The 14,220-nt window shown below is 37.5% G+C and overlaps 1 protein-coding gene across 1 annotated transcript; it reads left to right on the plus strand.

Moving 5' to 3' along the window:
- Window positions 1-1,232: 1,232 nt before the first annotated feature.
- LOC143891646 (la-related protein 6A-like) lies at window positions 1,233-13,451 on the plus strand. Its single transcript, XM_077396189.1, has 11 exons — window positions 1,233-2,024; window positions 4,619-4,700; window positions 10,452-10,546; window positions 10,676-10,747; window positions 10,839-10,918; window positions 11,003-11,090; window positions 11,524-11,571; window positions 11,681-11,749; window positions 11,829-11,963; window positions 12,649-12,739; window positions 13,081-13,451. Exons 1-11 carry the CDS (start codon window positions 1,311-1,313, stop codon window positions 13,209-13,211), a joined length of 1,605 nt encoding a protein of 534 aa, XP_077252304.1. The 5' UTR covers window positions 1,233-1,310; the 3' UTR covers window positions 13,212-13,451.
- The last annotated feature ends 769 nt before the right edge of the window (window positions 13,452-14,220 follow it).

The raw sequence follows: 14,220 nt of genomic DNA on the forward strand, positions 1-14,220 counted from the left end.
GCGGGGTTTTCCAAAACCCTACCCGAGAAATTATCTTGGGTCGGGTCTAACTTTTTATGGGAAAACCCTAGATTCATAAACTTGACCCTACTCAAGGTAATTTCTTGGGTCGGGTCGGGTTTTTTATTTTTTTGCGTAGGATAATGACTAATTTCAAAGATTGTAGAAAACAACAAATTTTCATGGGATTTGCTAGTGTCCATCGCAAAAGGCATTTCGCAGATTGTTTTTTGCATGTGACAGTGGCACATCGTGGATGAAGACAAAATCTGCTGAAAAGTGAGCCTCTGTGGCTGCTGCCACGTGCAACATACCATATGCAAAATTGCCTTTTTGATGACCCTACCAAATACCAATTTTCACACCAAAAGTCTCTAAATATATGTCATCAAGTATATAGATTTAGGAAGGAAATTTTTGTTTTCACATCCCAAACATATTCACTCATTGTAAACAATTATAGCAGTATCTTGGAAAATAATGTCAGGTTATTCAAGAGATATTTATGAAAGTCATTGAACAATTATGAGTCAGGTAGGGTAGGGTTTGGAGTTTTTTTTTTCCCCCCTTGAACCCAACATTACGTAACATTGGGTCGGGAATTTCAATCTAAAGCCTGACCCAACCCAACCTAGAACTAGGGGTGCAACTCGGGTCGGGTTGAGGCCAACCCTAACCTTACGCGAGATGGCATTCTCTCAACCCTAACCCAACCCAACCCAAGTCTCGGGTTGAGGTCTTGGCTTGAGGATGGTCAACCCTAACCCAACCCGCCTCCAAATCGGGTCGGGTTCAGGTTGAGTCGGATTGTGTTCGGGTTCATCTGGGGCCAAATAGAAAAATACATGGAAAAACAGCATAATTTAGAAAATTATGAGAAAATTAGAGGATGGAGGTTGGGTCCGGGTTGGGTCGGGTTGCCAAGGCCTCAACCCTAACCCAACCCAAAATTAAAGGGCAAAATAGAAAAATAAATGGAAAAACAGCATAATTTAGAAAATTATGAGAAAATTAGATGACGAAGGATGGGTTTTTGGTTGGGTCGGGTTGCCAAGGCCTCAACGCTAACCCAACCAAAATTAAATCGGGTTCGGGCTGAGCCCGACCTAGTTGCACCCCTACGCAGAACCCATGATTTCTAAATCGGACCCACGTTTATTTTCGTGCCGGGTCGGCTGGGACACACAGGGAGACCTGACGGACGTTAGCGTCGCCTATAAGAGGATCTGAAGAGAGCGGCTAGAGAGCAGGAGAAGAGAAAGGCGGGATTTTATTTCATTTTATTTTTGCCCTTTCAGCTTCTGCCTCGTATGGAAGGCGATGGGAAATCATCCCTTCCTCTTCCCGATTCTCCTCCTCCCCGAGATAGAGATATGACGCTCGAATCCACTGAAAACCTAGGGTTTCAAGAACCAGTGCCCATTCACCTAGGGTTTCGACAAGCAGTGGCAACATTTGATCCCATTCACCTAGGGTTTAAAGAGGCTGTGGCAGCATCTGGTCCCATTAACCTAGGGTTTCAGGAAGCATCGGCAACATCTGATCCCATTCACCTAGGGTTTCAGGAAGCATCGGCAACATCTGATTCCATTCACCTAGGGTTTCAACAAGCATCGGCAACATCTGATCCCATTCACCTAGGGTTTCAACAAGCAGCGGCAACATCTGATCCCATTCACCTAGGGTTTCAACAAGCAGTGCCAACATCTGATCCCATTCCGCCCGAATCCACTGAAAAACTAGGGTTTCAAGGTGCAGTGGCAACATCTGATCCCATTCCGCTCAAATCCACTGAAAAATTAGGGTTTCAAGAAGCTGAGGCAACATTCGATCCCATTCCGACCAAATCCACTGAAAAATTAGGGTTTCAAGAAGCTGCATCAACATCTGATCCCATTCCGCCCGAGTCCACTGAAAACCTAGGGTTTCAAGCTGCAGCGGCAGCATCTGATCCCATTCCTACCTTCTCTTCCAAGCCCGGCGTCCTCCTTTCAGAAGATCTCCGTGACAAGATTGTAAGACAGGTAACTGAACGGTCTTTCTGTCGAATAGATTATTCTCGTTCTTTTTTATTTGAAATTCTTCGTTCTTCAATCCGTCTTTAATTGCTCGAATATCTCCATCTTCGATCTTTAGACCAGAATGGTAATTATTTCGTTAGTTTAGGATTTGTGGCGTTATTTTACTTCAAAATCCATTCTGGAACTTTATATATTATACACATTAGAATTTTTGGTGCTATGCGTTAGCTCCTCTACTCGTCAACAGGGGATAAATAATGCATGGGATCTTTGCATGAGAACTTTATCTTTCAAGAAAACTAGTACTTCTTTAATTCCTTAATTAGAAACCCAGTTTCTAATTCAATCCAATCAAATGATTGAGAGAGATTGATCGATGAGATATGAGCTATAATCTAAGAGAAATCTGATTTAAGGTACACACTGAGGAGGGAAATTCATTGACTTCGTTCAAAAGTGTGTTTGATTTGTAATTTCTTAATTTCAGGAAAACTGATCCATAGAGGAACTACAGTCAATAGTCAAAATAGAAATTCGATCTAGAAATTTGTAATCTTGATGTGGAAGCATTTGTTGAATCAGGTATTTATATTCCATGACATCTGTTACTACTACGGCATTTAAAGCCCTTGGTAGATGCAATGCTTCCTACATAAATTTGTGATGACTCTGCCAGGTTTCTCTGTACTGATAGTGTGCAGCGAGAAGTATGATGGGTCAGACAGTGCAAAAAAAAAAAAAAAAACCCATTTCAAAAAAAAATAAAATCTTGATTGCAATAATCTTAGCTCAAGTCAAGACCCGACTGTAAAAGCAAACCTAGATAAAATGTTCTGTTCAAGTTGACAAAGCACATAAGATCACTAGTTTTTGGTCTGAACTGAATCTTTGGTATGTTAAAGGGTTGGTCCTTTGTGCTGCACTAGCTTGTCCAATCATCTTTTCTATTCTCTATAGGTGCTGTTGGTTCTCTTCCCTTTTCTGGTCTAAGTATTCCCGCCACTGAGTCTAAGGCATTGGTTATCTTATGTAGACAATGAATAGACAACCAAGTTCGTGTGGCAGACTGCCTAATGGATCACAAGATATGATGTACTCAAGGAAATATACCACTAACCATGGTTGAATTCACCACTCACTCAGACGAAGGCTGCTTCGAGTTCATCTACGTCTAGGTTGGTTGAACCTTGGACAAAGAGTGGCTTCTTGAACACTAATCTAACAATGCACAAAAGAAAGATAGATGAGGTGGCTCAAACCTGGCTCATGACGACAGGAATTTGAAGTGCAAAGCGTGCCTAATGAGCCCTTCTGGCCACAACCTCACACATAGCTTGGTGCACAACACCTCGCTCGAAGCATGTCTCACATGTGTAGAGACAGGCACAAAAGACGGGTGAGATGATGCTTATAAGCACTTCTCCACTTTTTGTTCCAATGAATGTGGCTCATAAAAAACATAAAGTGAACTTTCAATAAGCAAAGAAGTGCTCTTTTTCAATAGCAATTAAGATCGACGATTAAAATTAAAAAATTAAAACCAACAATTTAAACGGCAAACTGGTAAATTTAATGTTACGGCAATTTGAAAATATGGCCTCTATGGCTTTTGTTAATCTTGTGAATCCCAAACAAGTCATGGTTGACTACTTTGATGGGAAGGACTTCCAATGATGGTAGTAAAAGATGGAAGTTGAAAGAGTGGACATGGCTGTGCCCTCAACTTATCAAGACACAAGATTTGGTACTGGATCATGCTCGGTTGCGTATCATGCATTGTTGTGTATGTCTGATAATTCAGTTTGTACCACATGTCACATGTAATTCATATAAATATTCATACACAAGGCATACATTACTTTCACATTTAATTCATATAGTACAAGGGCTCACATCATCTGGTCCGTCTGACCAGATAAGTTATCTGCTCTGTTGACCAGAAATAGGGTGGGGCCACATTGTTTGGGTGATCCAAACCATTCATCTGATGGGCCCTGACATAGATAGGGCGTGCCCAAAAAAATCATCGCCTTAGGATCATCCTAACACTTCGATTTGTGGTGTTTTAAAATGGATCGGATGATCCTATGGAGATGATTTTTTGGGCACACCCTATCTATGTCAGGGCCCATCAAATGAATGGTTTGCATCACCCAAACAATGTGGGCCCACTCTATTTCCGGTAGACGGCTGGTCCGACGGACTCGAAAAACTTTTCTGATAATATAATTATGTAACACATACTTGTGTAATATACCACTAATATACTTACTGTTTAGGTTTTGGTGTGTATTTCTGTAATTTCATGTCAATTTTAGCAGAAATTTAAAAGTTAAAACCATGGTCTTGGTTGGGGACACAGTCCAAGAAAATGTACAAGGCATTGTTGTATGATGTTAACAAAACGTATAAAGACAAAAATTAGGTGACGCGTTTCTTAAATTGTTTGTCATTATCATGTGGTTTTTCATGGCCATTTATACTGATTGATAATGAGTTAGATGAGTTCAAAGTTTTTCATATAGTATTGCATATTCAAATTTTATGTTTTTGAATTTCTCTTCAGTATGACATTGAAATATTTGCTGTTCGTGCAGGTAGAATATTACTTCAGCGATGAGAATCTGCCCACTGATAAGTTTCTAATGAAATATGTGAAGAAAAACAAAGAAGGCTTTGGTGAGTATTGATTATCATTCATACTGCTGGTAATAATTTAGTCTTTGCTACCTCTGAAATTTTATTATCCATTAATGAACGATTGAACACTATTCTTGATATTCTGGATCCAATAGCCAGAGATGGGCTTTGCGTATAGTAGTATACATATCACTATATCAGGCATAATTGTTTTCTCGTTCAATTAAATGATTCTTTAGGCATGCTCACCTTCTTGGCCATCTTATTGAATGTTGAAGGCCGAGTTTTAAATTTAAAGGGTAGAATCTTTTTTGGTTTGGTATGGTTCTATTGTTGTTTACACGGTGTTTAAAAAGTTACTGGGTCAATCATTCTTGTCCGAGTAGATCCATTTCATTGAGCCAATCCAAAACTCGTTCGTCTCACGGGTGTCAACTAAAAGCTTATTTGGCCAGTCATTAGTTTGACCAAATCGACATGGATTCCCTACTTCCCTTGGCTGAGTTTTCTTTTGCAAAGTTCAAGTTTATAATGATTGGCTGGACGGTACATTCTTTTCCTTCACCTTCATACGCGTGACCAATATCTTCAACATCTTTAGTATTAGTTAAAGTTTACTAACATCAGCTGAACAGTACATTCTTTTCCTTCACCTTCATATGCCTAACTAACCAATATCCTCAACATCTTAAGTATTAGTTCAAGTTTACTAACATTGGCTGAATGGTGCATTCTTTTCCTTCACCTTCCAAAGCTTGACCATTATTTTCAACATCTTACGTATTATATGCTACAACATTGGGGAGAATTTGCTTCATACTTGACGTTTAATTTTTTTCTAAATACAATATACGTGATGCAGATATATTGCTGTTCTTGTAAGCACTTCTTACGTGCTATTTTTCTAAATATAACCCTGCACTCTTGTTTGATGCATATTTCTGCTGGATTTGGGCATGAGGCTTTTCAATTTTAGTTTTAGTTTGTTGCCATTGGCTTTCATTTAAGTTTTTTTTTTTTTTTTTTTTTTTCTGTAGTTTTGTTCTTCTGCAAACCTGAACCTTTTGTTTTGCAAATCTCTTGTTCAATTCCTTTGTATATGCAAATGCGGGCCACAATGGCCACAATTTCCTTGTAGAGCCACAATTGTTTTGCTCATAAATTGACTGGGTAGGGGCGATGAAGAGACCGTGCTGATGTGCAGCTGATGATTGTTGCCCAATTCCCTGCTGTTGGCAAGGTTTTAAATTTTGTTTTCTGTTTTGATTTCAGTCGCCACGAGACAAGTTTTTGTTTTGTTTGAAAATTTCGGTGGAAATCCTGTAGAATCATGGAAGCGTTTGCAAATGATAGAATATTGGGATGAAGCTTTAGGAAGTGCTAGAATGAGCACAAATGCTCGCTCAAAAACCATCACATAAGTAACCATTCAAAAATAAAAAAACATCACATAAGTAAAAAAAACCTACCCATAATGGTTTAATAACATCGAACACCTAGTGACATGCACTGTTGAGCATGCCTGATAATTCATTACATACCATATTTCACATGTAATTTATATAAATATTTTTATGTAATACATGCACGCATTTCACATGCAATTTATTGAAATATAATTAACATACTGATATAGGATACCATTAATACATTTATAGTTTTGGTTTCGATATGCGTTTCAGTTTCGGTGGGGATGGAAATAGAAACATTTCGGCAGTTTCGTGATTGTTTCTACTATGGCTGTCGGCGGCTCAGTGTCTCAATTGTGTGGCAGGATTTGATGTTCACTTTCTCATCGGAGCCTGCCCCTTTTCAGTTTTTATCTGTTTATATTTTCTACTTCAATCTTGATTTTTTTTTTTGCACACTTGTTTGTAATTGTCAGTCAAATACTAGGCTAGACAGGCATAGAGATGAAGAAGCTGATGAACTAAAGCAGGTACTTACGACAGGTTGCCTTGACTAGATGTTTCTCCTGGTGCAGCTACACTGTAGTTGTGCCGAGCTTCTGGGATAGGTCTGAATGACTATGCAATCACTGCTATCTGATTCTTTATTTACACCCCAAAACATTCATTGGATTCCACATCTGATCTTTTGGCTTTCCCTTCACTTGCACCATTACTTCTTTTTAGCTTCTGTTCTTATGGTGATTAGATAGCAAGTAATTTGTACTTATATTCCCCTGATATATTTTGTATTATTCTTTTTGTAGAAATATATATTTTTCCAATTCAGGTAAATATTTTTTTTAGCAAAATGTGATTTTTTTGAAGTCAAAATTGGCGTATCTGATTATTAGAAATCAGAATGTTGACCCGGGTTATGAAGCTCAAAAGTTGGCATGGGCTCTCTTAGAGCCATGTTCCAAGTCAACTTGAAATGTGAATTGAGTGTTTCGAGATTCTGTTTCCATTTTTCTTGTTATTGGTAAACTGACCATATTCAAAGGTTAGTGCGCCAGCAATAAAATATGTCCACCCATAAAACATAGAATACAACAACCATGCATTACGTTATATATATATATATATATATATATATATATATATATATATATATATATGCTAACCATGCATTAAATTATACTGATACAAGAAAGTATAGAGCATACTACTGTTTTCTTTTGGGTACTGTTTCTATTAGCATTTTGAACTTGTGAGCTGAATTCTCTTAAACTGCTAGTTTTAGTATAGCAGACAGAAAACTGTCAAAGTCAAACATGTGCCAAATGTAGTGCCACGGCAAATTCACAGCTCAATTGTAAGAAAAGTCATAGGTTGTGATAATCCTAGAAGCAATTGCTCAACAATTATATCCATTCACATGGTTTCCACAGATTACACATTTCAAATTTCAAATCTGGCCACAGGGGCACTTTTCCATGCTGGTAGACTCATAATCTATGGTTTAGCTAACACTTTGAATTTTCGGCAGACACGTCTGTCAACACGTGTTGGCACCAATACGTGTTTTGACACGTATCAACACTCGACACTAGTAAATGTACTGATAGAACTGTCAAACTTAATGCGGGCGCGTCGAGACGTTATTGTACCATGTCAAGGAAAAATACTATTTCTCAACTCAAGTCAACAAAGCCTTTGTCCCAAACTAGTTGGGGTTGGCCAAATGACTCCTTTAGAAAATTTTCATGAAGAAGGTGAAAGGAATCTACCCGGCTCTAATCCTGGCTCTAGTTGGGTACTTGGGTTCTTCTACGTGGATCATTTTCTTCCATTCTATCCTATCCAAGGTCATGTTCTCTGTTATGTTTCTAGCTATCAAGTCTTTTCTCACTGTTTCTACCCAAGTTGTTTTCGGTCTACGCCTACCTCTTTTTACTCCATCAATTTGGCACGAGTCGCCTCTTCTCACTGGAGCCATCCAAAGGCCTACGTATGTCCAAACCATCTTAACTGGTGCAAGGAAAAATACTATTTATTATCGAATATTCTGTTTATCTCTTTTATCATTATTTTATTATTAACTCTTCATTCATTTAACTCTTCTTTCTGAAACTAATATTTGTTGTTATCCCCCATCTCCTAACTTAGAAGTCTAGAACACTAAACAAACAGTCTTTCAATATTATAATCGAATGACAGCGCATTCATAAATCTAATATTTTTTCGTAAAAAAATTGATTAGATTGATGAATACAGTGTTATTTGATTATCTAATGTTTCTTTGAGACTTATAGTTGTTTAATTGTAAGATTTATTAGTTTGTTGAATGAATATCATATTTATTTTGTTGCAAATTATTATTAGTAATAAGACCATTCAAAAAAAAAAATTATTATTAGCTATGTTGCATAGATTCGGATTCGCGTGTCGGCACCCGACACCGATTCGAGGTCTTGGATTCGGCTAGCCTCAAAAATTAGGTTTGGATTTGGTAATTTTTAAATAAAATAAAATTTTCAAAATTAAAATGTAAATAGTTATATATATGAGGAAAATGATTGTGAGCTTGAAGCTCATATAGCTTATATGAGCTTGAGGGCCCAAACACATGGGTCCCACATTTTATGTGGTGATCCAAACCATTCATTCGCAAGGCCCCATCATAGATAGGGTGTGTACCAAAAATCAGCTCCATTGGATTATCCTAACCCCTCCAAAAGCAGAGGGCAAAAATGGGCAGATTTGTGGCAAACGGTGTCTGTCCATTTTGTCCTCCACTTTTGGATGGGTTAGGATGATCCTATGGAGCTGATTTTTTGTACACACGTTATCTATGTAAGGGCCTTTCAAATGAATGCTTTAGATCATCCTAACAATGTGGCCCACATGTGTTTGGGCCCTCAAGCTCATATAAGCTATATGAGCTTCAAGCTCACAATCTTATTCCTCATATATATATATATATATATATATATATATATATATGTGTGTGTGTGTGTGTGTGTGTGTGTATGCATATGTATATATATTCATGAAAAATTTGAGGGTAGAGTGTTGTGAGTTTTGTATTAAGAGCGTCGAAGGCGGAAGGGTTGTGTAGTGTGGTTTTTATTACGAGTTGTGCTTTCATATTAAAAAAAAAGTTAAGAAAACACATTTAAAGGGAATATATATAGGATTCACATTTTAAAAGAGTCAACAATGAATCGGATTCGCCAGAAAAAAAACAAGATTTGTGTGGAAAAGAGACAACGATGAATCAGATTTGCCCGAAAAAATAGGATTCGTGCGTGACACGGCTACGACAGGAATCCGGGTGTGTCCCATATGAATCCATATCTAATTCGCATGTGGAGACGTGTCGACACGGATTCGGCATAGGGGGGCAAAGAATCCATGCATTATTAGTAATCAATAATTTTATAAGTACATGTACGCGCGTGTCCTCATTTCTAGATTTTTAGGGGTTGCTGTGTTGGACATCTCGTATCCTTGTCGACACTCTACATATGAATCCGTACCCACATATCATAGGCTCATGACCGATGAGAAGAAACTCATCATTGCCATGGCATTGGTTTTGTAGCGCTGATGATTCTACTCCATGAATATCCTTTGCATTGCATATCCACCAGTCACGCAAATGTTATCACCATTGTTGTTGTCTAGATTTCTATAATCATTACTATTTCTGTCAGCCGGTATCTGTCACATATCTTAATCTTGGTACCATCCTTGCCTCCACCTGCTAGCATGCTTGCATTCTTGCGTATCTCATTTTTGGTTGGTATCGTTATAATTTTTTTTTTGGTAGGTAAGCTGGGATCGAACCTCCGACCTCAGGGTCAAAGAACATTAGTCTTTTACCAACTTAGCTAGAGGCTCAACCTTTGGTATTGTTATACTTGATGTTGGATTATATAATTCTAAAAGTTCTTGAAGGATGTTCAATGATAGGAAGTCCAAGGAAATGCTAATAGTAACTTAGGTTTCCTAATAAAGGTCTTTCCTCTATGGAGTTGGTATTGGCCCCTATGTGCATTTCTGGAAGAAGATGCGGTAGTTTTTCCTCAATACAGGTTTAATTAGTTGGGCGCTCCCTATTGGGCTGGTTGGTCTCTGTCTTTCCAATTTTCCATGTCTAACTTCTCTCTTTCTTCTATCTTTTTGAACTCTTGTCCTGCTGTTGTATCCTATTTTTCCTCTCTTAATAAACCTATACTTACCCATCCAAATAAAGAAAGATTTTCCAGCAATTTCTTGTAAAGTTATCCATCATGCTGTGCTACAAATGCATGACAATTTATTTATTAATAAACCAGCAATTTCTTAGTTTCATAAACTGGCAATATTTTAATAAAACTACAATTTCTTGTTGCAGTTCCTATTGCAGTTACTGCTTCTTTCAGGAAAATGAAAAAGCTTGTTCAAGACAATTCATTGGTAGAGGCTGCACTTAGGACATCATCCCGGCTAGTAAGTTTGATAGCACCATCTGAACTTAATCCAGTTTTGAGAGCTTTGAACAAGATTCTTTTATCCCAATTTAGCAGTCTTTCTTCCCGAGCACTTTCTCTCTAAATTCCATTATATTTTCTTAATCAGGTCGTAAGTTCAGACGGAAAGAAAGTGAGGCGGTTGCACCTGTTGCCGGATGCTGATACCGAGGATGCTAAGGTACTTATTTCATGGGTCATTATTTTTGCTGCAATCTATTATGATCAGATTTTTTTTCTGGTAATCTAATTTGTGAAGTGTGAACTCCTAGCCACGTACTGTTTTGGTAGAGAACCTACCGGAGGATTATACAACCGAGAGTATTCAGCGAATTTGTGGCGGCATTGGAAAGTATGTTCTTTGTAATAATGCCAGACTTAATTAATGATTCACGGGTGAAAATTATATACCTTACAATTCTTTTTGAATTTTCAGTATAAAGAAAATTTGCATCCGTGATCCTCACTTCATACAAGAATCAACAACAAAGACCAGTAAGGCACAGATGTTGATCAGCGGCAAGGTATGGATCCAAGTGTGGTGCATTTGTAGTTATCAGTGTCCTTTGAAAATAATTTCAGTGTGGTGTGCAGTTTTCATCATCTCGTCATTTCTACATGGATTAGGGATTTTTCTTCCTCTTTTCCTTTTTAAGGTTCATCTAGGAAGTGTTTGTGGTTAATCTTGATTTGGTTTGAAGAATTTTTTCCCAAAATTTATGTAGTGTCGTTGCAAGTCTCTCGGCCCCTTTCAAGCTTATTATTTTCTTGAAATGAAAACAAAACTATATTGAATAGAAAAACTACAAAAGGGTCAGGGTTTTCCACCAGGCCTCATTTTCTTATTCTTTTTTTTTATTTTTCATGCATATACGTAATAAAATGTGATTTCTCCAAGGCTTTCAAATGAAGTGTACAACTTTACAGTGTTCCATTGTCATCCTTTTGGTTATGCAGCTACATGCTATAGTTGAGTATGAGACAGTTGAAGAAGCTGAGAAAGCTGTGAGTTATCAACTTCCGCCTGTTTACTCATGCGAGTTTATTTCTCAAATTCTTGAATGAGCAGCTGTAAAGACTAACCATATGTGTTGCCTTTGTGTAATTGGATCAGGTGGCAACTCTAAATGACGAGAGAAATTGGAGAAGCGGTATGCGGGTTGAGCTTCTCCTGAAGCGGATGGTAATCATTTACTTATTTCTTCTTTGTTCTCCTGTCAAAGAGGCATCTTTAGCTTCTCTTTAACAGTTTTCCACTCCAGGGAAAGTATGGAATAGCCCCAAAAGTCAGGAAAGGAACTGTCTCTGAGAAGAGCCACACCATTCCATCATCTGATACAGCAGGAGATGTGCAGAATACAAAATCTTTTGACCAAAACGAGGCCCCCGAGGAAGAGGTCAGTAATTTTCTACTTGCTTTAAATTGACCTTGGTTTCATCGATGCTCAGTAATACACTTGCCAATCTCAGGATAGTGCCCATGCTCCGCTGGCATAAAACAAAGCCAAACTGCTGTGCTGGATTACTACTTCTAACATGAGCAGTTGTGGCTTCTGAATCCGAATAAGATCTGAAACTGTATATTTCGGGTGTTGACAAACACTTATTTCCATAAAAAAGAGAATAATAACATCGATATTCCAGCAAAGTTTTAATTTTTTGTTTATTTTCTTTTAGCGTTCCTTTGACATATTCAAAGTACATGTTCTTTTGGAAGTGACAGCTTAAACAAACTACCACTTAAAATTTCTTTTATTTATTTTTCATTAGCCAAACTACCATTTAAAATGCTTTTTTTTTTTTCATATATATCAGGTCTTTGCAAGATACTGGCATTTCAGTTTAAAAGAAGTGCATGTGTCCCTCTACCGAATGACCTCTGAAACTATCTTTTAAATAAGAAAATAGCAAAAAGAAAACTAATGGTGGTGTGTGATGTGTGGCTTGAAGACACCAAATATTCTGTTTATTTTAGTAAGTTAGTGGGCCATTCTGTAGCAATCATGGCTTGTTTATGGTTGCAAATGTAGGTCAATTTTCTGACATTCGATTCCATATTCATTTGCTTTTCTTTGACAACAGGAGGAGGAACACTTACCGAGTGAGAAAGGTGGACGGCGAGGTCGAAAAGGCCGAGCAAGGGGTTATAAACATCATAACCTCAACGGGCATGGTACCATCACATGCTATTGCATTTCTTTGTTCTCTATTTTTCTACGTTTTACTTCTATTTTGTTTTGAAGTTGTTTGCAATTTATGATAATTAATTATTATTATTTTGAATGGCATTATGATAATTAATTAATTAATTAGAACTGTTCCTTTGAAATCATAATTTTTCAATACTTTCTAGCTGAATAGTACTGCCACTGGCACGATTAAAAATAGGTGCCTCCCCATAATGTATTATGCTCTTCTTTCTTGTGCCTCTGGCTGTAGCGGTGTCTTCCTTTTACTCTTGAGTATTGTCATTTTTTCTGGAAATCTATATAAATCTTCTCTTTGCTTTTCTAGGCCATGGATCTGTTTTCTCTGGTCTCAGCAGTGAAGGTCTGAGCAAGCCACCTCCAGGTCCAAGAATGCCGGATGGAACAAGGGGATTCACTTTGGGGCGTGGTAGGCCTCTATTTGCTGATTGCAATTAGCACACCCACCAATTGCATTTTCCACTAAGCCCTCTCAGTTGGACATTGTGATTTGCCCAGTGTGTAAGAGGGTTGAATCACATGGCATACTAATTAAGCTTGAAAATCGTGTTCTTGGTTTTGATTATGAGAGCTGTTTCTTACTTACAGTCTCTGTATATTGCATGTATGAAGACTTGAAGAGATACTATGGCCATGGTAAATCTATGGATAATGTTTTGAGATTGTGAATTTGGATTATTTATTGTCTTACCAAACTAATCATTTGATTTTTTTTTCTCCAAATGATATAGAAAAAAGTTGTGATTACAGTTGTAATTAGCCTCTGAAAGATATCAGCAGTGCTTTGATATTGTAAAGTTTCTCTTTAATTAACATTTACGAGTCCGTGATTTGTGTAGTTATCAGAGGGTATGTTTGATAATTTCAACCATGTTTAGAAAGCTGCATGTCAGATATTGTGTTTGTTTTTGTATTTTTGTAATGGAGCCTTTTGCCAAAATAATGGGGTGCCCAAAGTGAAAATCAGGTGTCCTAATAAGTAAAACTGTAATAGTAGGAAGTTGGTATTTGCATTCCTTTATTTTTTGCTGCTCCCAACTCCCAACCTGATGTTAATGAGGCTGTTGATTGCAGGATATATTGTCCAGGATGAGTTCTATTCTGGGATACAAGATATTCATTATTTGGTGCACGATTATCTATTAAAAATCTATTGTAGAAAACCTCTTTATCTTCAAATAATGTTGATAAGTATGATTTCAACCGAAGGGCGATTTTTCTCGTTTCTTTGGAGATAGTGCTTTTCAGGGATAAAAATCTCATTTGATAGCCCCTACCCGGAACAGCCTATTTCGAGGCTGTTGATGCTGTCAACAGTCAATAAGAAAAGAGAAACAATGTGACTTGCATTATCATAATATCTTACAGAAAAGAATAAAATTTCCAGAATTTCCCTTTTTTAGGAAAATAGTGTGAAAACAAACTTGACCAACCTTGGGCCCTTTTG

Source organism: Tasmannia lanceolata, unplaced genomic scaffold (assembly GCF_043159265.1).
Source record: "Tasmannia lanceolata isolate RefF3 unplaced genomic scaffold, GAP_Taslan_0.1 ptg000015l, whole genome shotgun sequence".
NCBI classification, from domain to species: domain Eukaryota; kingdom Viridiplantae; phylum Streptophyta; class Magnoliopsida; order Canellales; family Winteraceae; genus Tasmannia; species Tasmannia lanceolata.

Excerpts from the sequence above, each read along its gene's own strand:
- LOC143891646 (XM_077396189.1), top strand. The coding sequence starts at position 1,311 with ATGGAAGGCGATGGGAAATCATCCCTTCCTCTTCCCGATTCTCCTCCT. Across the intron at positions 2,025-4,618 it reads GTGACAAGATTGTAAGACAG|GTAGAATATTACTTCAGCGA; the intron begins GTAACTGAACGG and ends CTGTTCGTGCAG. Across the intron at positions 11,091-11,523 it reads AGATGTTGATCAGCGGCAAG|CTACATGCTATAGTTGAGTA; the intron begins GTATGGATCCAA and ends TTGGTTATGCAG.